General features: G+C 42.3%; 1 protein-coding gene across 1 annotated transcript; it reads left to right on the forward strand.

Moving 5' to 3' along the window:
- Nucleotides 1–338: 338 nt before the first annotated feature.
- Nucleotides 339–3,906, forward strand: polr3f (polymerase (RNA) III (DNA directed) polypeptide F). Its single transcript, XM_044027569.1, has 9 exons — nucleotides 339–525; nucleotides 1,391–1,508; nucleotides 1,595–1,662; nucleotides 1,807–1,874; nucleotides 1,961–2,073; nucleotides 2,965–3,108; nucleotides 3,266–3,373; nucleotides 3,455–3,646; nucleotides 3,730–3,906. The coding sequence occupies exons 1-9, from the start codon at nucleotides 464–466 to the stop codon at nucleotides 3,805–3,807; spliced, it is 951 nt and encodes a 316-aa protein (XP_043883504.1). The 5' UTR covers nucleotides 339–463; the 3' UTR covers nucleotides 3,808–3,906.
- Nucleotides 3,907–4,933: the final 1,027 nt, after the last annotated feature.

Below are 4,933 nucleotides of genomic sequence, written 5' to 3' on the forward strand. Positions count from 1 at the left end.
AACAAATCAAAATAATATTTCACTTTTATTTCACACAAAAAAAATGCAAATGCCAAAGAACAATAAATGAACGAAATAAAAACAGCGATGAGAACAACAAAGACAAAAGATCGCTGACGAAATTAAAAAGTTAAAATGTTCTCTGCCTAATTAAAATAAAGTTCTTAAACGGGTCAGTTTAACGTGGCATTTATTTGTTCCTGTGATAAAATATAGGAATCTTGTGACCTTTACTTCTGTTGTACTAGACAAAAAAATCCATAGATTATTTAAATAAAATGTGTTTTATTTTTGCGTCAGACTTATAAACAGGCAGTTTTAGCGACGACCCTCCATCAACAAACTTATCAGGACCCCGCCGAACACAGTCGCATGTCGAAAACATTAGCTCAAAAGCTAACGGGTTCGCTGTAAGCCGCTCACACACAAACAGGAACGTTTATAAACATATTATATCATAAATATGACTGACGTCAAAGTGAAGAAGGAGGTGAACCTGACGGATCCAGCCGAGATAGAGAACCGGTGAGTCGGACAGCGTCAATGAGTCACCGCTGATCCGCGCCGAACTCCGCCTGAATTCTGATACATTTAGTTTTTCCCTCGTCATATTTCAAATCTGTGAGCTCCCGCCGCCGCGGAAACCGAGTGTCTGAGCCGCAGAGCATTGACCGTAACTCCGGCTTTATCCACAACTTCATTATTTATCATATTTGACCAAAACGGTTGAGTTTTAATTCCAGCTTTTCCGATCGTCCCCAGGTTTCCTCCCTCTGAGAGTTTGTTTTATGCAAATCAAGTTCACGCTAGTGACGTAATTCTGTCGCCGAACGGAGCATTTGTCTGATAGATTCTAGATAAAGTCCGACTTGCGTTTATTCGAGATTTGTGGTTTGTGTTTGTGATCATTTCGCTCTCTAACTGAGACGAACTGTATTATTAGCGCCACAAGAGGGAGCTGCATCTGTCGTGATATGGCTCTGTAACGTTACGTGATTTTAGTCAGGTAATGCAATGTTCTTGCATTTACTCGAATCTTTTAGAAGATTTGCATGAAAACTGACATTTTGTTACAGAAACAGTTGAGAGAAGACCCCGCCCCTTTTACGTTTGAAGGCACTTTTATGGTGTTTTTTCCATGTGTTTTATGTCGTCCATGTAAGCGCTCTTTAACACTTTCTTTTTTAATGACTGTTCTTTTTCATGTTCCTGTCTGATTGACTCTATACTGCCCCCACGATTTCTGGTGGTATTGCTCCATATCGTTTGTTATCATAAACTTTTCTGCATCAATGACCAAAATGATGGTGAAATAAAGATGAATGAAAGGCTTAACTGACTCTTAACTGTTCTCTCTCTCTGTGTGTGTGCGTGCGTGTGTGCGTGTCAGGATTAAAGAGCTGTGTCAGCAGTTTCCTCATGGAATCACAGATCAGGTGATCCAGAATGACCTTCCTCACCTGGAGCCTCAACAGAGAGCCATGGCCCTCAATAAGCTGCTCTCACTGGTCAGTGTCTTCCACCTCCTGCAGATGATGATGATGTTATCAGTTCTGACCCTGTGTGTGTGTGTGTGTGTGTTGTTCTGTTCTAGGGTCAACTGGACCTGCTGAGGAACAGCTCAGGTCTGCTCTACAGGATGAAGGACACACAGACTTCAGGGTAAATAAGCACTGCTGCCCCCTGCAGAGAGACACATGCTGATGTTGTGTTCCACTTCTAGTCGTCACAAGAAGTTGCCACATGTCGCGCCGAACACATCGGATAATGTGTCTTTGTGTTTGACCTCTGACCTCTGACTTTCAGGAAGATGAAAGGTTCAGACAATCAGGAGAAACTGGTTTATCAGGTCATCGAGGATGCAGGAAATAAAGGTGAGTGACTGCTCACCTGCTCAGGTGTGACCTCTGTGGGCAGGTCAGTGTGTGTGACCTTATCTGTGTGTGTTATGTGTTTACAGGCATCTGGAGCAGAGACATCCGTTTTAAGAGTAACCTTCCTCTGACTGAGATCAACAAGATCCTGAAGAACCTGGAGAGTAAGAAGCTCATCAAGGCCGTGAAGTCTGTGGCGGTGAGTTCACTGACCATCAGACACCTCCACGCTCTCACTCTTCAGAAAAATACCATCGAGAGGTGGAGCAGAAAAACACCTGACACACAAGTGACAGGAGTGAAGCTGCCGCTTTAAGATGGACACCTACATTACAACATTAAAACCAGTCTGAAGCAGTTTAAACTGGTTTCTCTGATGTGTCTCTGATGTGTCTCTGGTTTCTGTGATGTGTCTCTGATACGTCTGATGTGTTTCTGATGTCTGTGGTGTCTCTGATATTATTACAATAATAATAATAACTTAGATTTATAAAGCGCATTTTTCACGAAAACCCGGGTCGCTAATGTGTTTCTAATGTTTATCTGTGTCTGATGTCTGTGATGTGTCTCTGATGTTTATCGGTGTCTGATGTCTGTGATGTGTCTTTGATGTTTATCTGTGTCTGATGTCTGTGATGTTTATCCGTGTCTAATGTCTGTGATGTGTCTCTGATGTTTATCGGTGTGAGATGTCTGTGATGCGTCTCTGATGTTTATCGGTGTGAGATGTCTGTGATGTGTCTCTGATGTATCTCTGATGTTTATCTGTGTCTGATGTCTGTGATGTGTCTCTGATGTTTATCTGTGTCTGATGTCTGTGATGTGTCTCTGGTGTCTGTTATGTTTCTCTGATGTGTCTCTGGTGTCAGTGATGTGTCTCTGTGTGTCTGGTGTCTCTGATGTTTCTTTGTCTCTTTGTCTGATGTCTGTGATGGCTCTGATATTATTATTATAATTATTATTATAATAATGATAATAATAATAATAATAATAACTTAGATTTATAATGCGCATTTTCATGAAAATCTGGGTTGCTGATGTGTCTTTGATGTGTCTCTGATGTTTCTTGATGTCTCTGATGTGTCTGCAGGCGTCTAAGAAGAAGGTGTACATGCTGTATAACCTCCAGCCTGACCGCTCAGTGACCGGTGGAGCGTGGTACAGTGACCAGGACTTTGAGTCTGAGTTTGTTGAAGTTCTGAATCAGCAGTGTTTTAAGTTTCTTCAGAGCAAAGTAATGTTTGTTGTTTTTCTAATGCTTTCATTAAACATAAATATCTTACATTTATTGATGCTTAATATGTACACGCCCCTTTTACTGGCTCTGTGTATGTGTCTCTGTCTCTGTGTTATGTGTGTGTGTGTGTGTGTGTGTGTGTGTGTGTGTGTAGGCGGAGGCGGCCAGGGACAGTAAACAGAGTCCGATGGTTCAGAGGAACAGTTCGTTCGCCACCTCACATGAAGTGTGGAAGTACATCTCTGAGCTGGGAATCAGCAAGGTGACGCTCATGTTGGCCTCGCCCCTCTCATCATCACACACACACAGCTGCTCACAGTTTAATTGGCGGGCGTTGTCACAGGTGGATCTGTCCATGGACGACATCGAGACCATACTGAACACGCTGATCTACGACGGTAAGGTGGAGATGACGGTCATCGCCGCCAAGGAGGGTACAGTGGGCAGCGTGGACGGACAGATGAAGCTGTACCGCGGCGTCAACGCCATCATCCATGCCACCGGCCTGGTCAAGACGCCCTGTGGACTCTGCCCGGTAACACCCACACACACAGGAGTCACGGTGGTGTGTGTGTGTGTGTGTGTGTGTGTGTGATCACATTTCCTCTCTCTCCTCAGGTGTTTGATGACTGTCATGAGGGCGGAGAGATTTCTCCATCTAACTGCATCTACATGAGCGAGTGGTTGGACTTCTGACTCCGCCCCCTTTTACTTTTCTGTCATTCTTTTTTATTTATAATTCAAAAAAAGTCAAATAAACCTGTAAATACTGAAGAGTTCAGCTTCTCATTTAAAGGAACAGTTTGAGTTGTTTGTGTGTGATTGTATGAGGAGCTGTGAGTGCCCGCTGCTGCGGCGGCGGCTGCTGCTGAGGCTCACCCACAAGGAAAAAAGATTTCAGCTTTAACTTCACAAAATACCCAAATTAATAAATATAAACTTAAAGCACTCACTCTTCCACACCAAAGTCCACAGAGAAAACCAGTGAGTTTAGCTCACAGGGACACAGCAGCTGCTGGTGCCTCGTGTGGTCGCTTTGTGTCACTGAAATACCAAAATGGACAGACGTTTGTCCTAGGGGACATGGAAACTTCCTCAGAGCAGTTCCCATGATACCATGTTTCATAGCAACCAGTCAGAGACCCAGGAAGCTCCACCCACTCAGCAATTAATGCCCGTCCCACAGGACTGCAGTTCCCATGAGCCTCGGCATGTGACATGTTTGTCTGTGCAGATTTATTCAGATTACATCAAATTAAGATTATTCAACTCTGATGTGTTTAGAATTCCAAAGAATACTTCACAGATTAGCATTAGCTTTGTTTTACTAGAACTGAGGTAGTATTTTTGACAAACTGAAGAGAGTTTGGATGAAACATGGATTACAGACAGGATTTAATCTGGTTTAAGTTTGGATTTTAACCTGATTAGAGTTTGAATTAAACATGGATTACAGTCAGGATTGAATCTGGTTTAAATCTGGATTTTAACCTGAAGAGAGTTTGGATTAAACATGGATAACAGTCAGGATTGAATCTGGTTTAAATCTGGATTTGGATTAAACATGGATAACTGAAGAGATTTTAACCTGAAGAGAGTTTGGATTAAACATGGATTACAGTCAGGATTGAATCTGGTTTAAATCTGGATTTTAACCTGAAGAGAGTTTGGATTAAACATGGATTACAGTCAGGATTTAATCTGGTTTAAATCTGGATTTTAATCCGAAGAGAGTTTGGATTAAACATGGATTACAGTCAGGATGGAATCTGGTTTAAATCTGGATTTTAATCTAAAGAGAGTTTAGATAAGAGACGAAAAC

Source organism: Solea senegalensis, linkage group LG6 (genome assembly GCF_019176455.1).
Source record: "Solea senegalensis isolate Sse05_10M linkage group LG6, IFAPA_SoseM_1, whole genome shotgun sequence".
In the NCBI taxonomy this organism is placed as follows: domain Eukaryota; kingdom Metazoa; phylum Chordata; class Actinopteri; order Pleuronectiformes; family Soleidae; genus Solea; species Solea senegalensis.

Bases quoted from the DNA above. Each gene is read 5' to 3' on its own strand.
- polr3f (XM_044027569.1), top strand. From the start codon at position 464: ATGACTGACGTCAAAGTGAAGAAGGAGGTGAACCTGACGGATCCAGCC. The intron at 1,509-1,594 runs GTCAGTGTCTTC...GTTCTGTTCTAG, and splicing joins TCAATAAGCTGCTCTCACTG to GGTCAACTGGACCTGCTGAG. The intron at 3,109-3,265 runs GTAATGTTTGTT...GTGTGTGTGTAG, and splicing joins TTAAGTTTCTTCAGAGCAAA to GCGGAGGCGGCCAGGGACAG.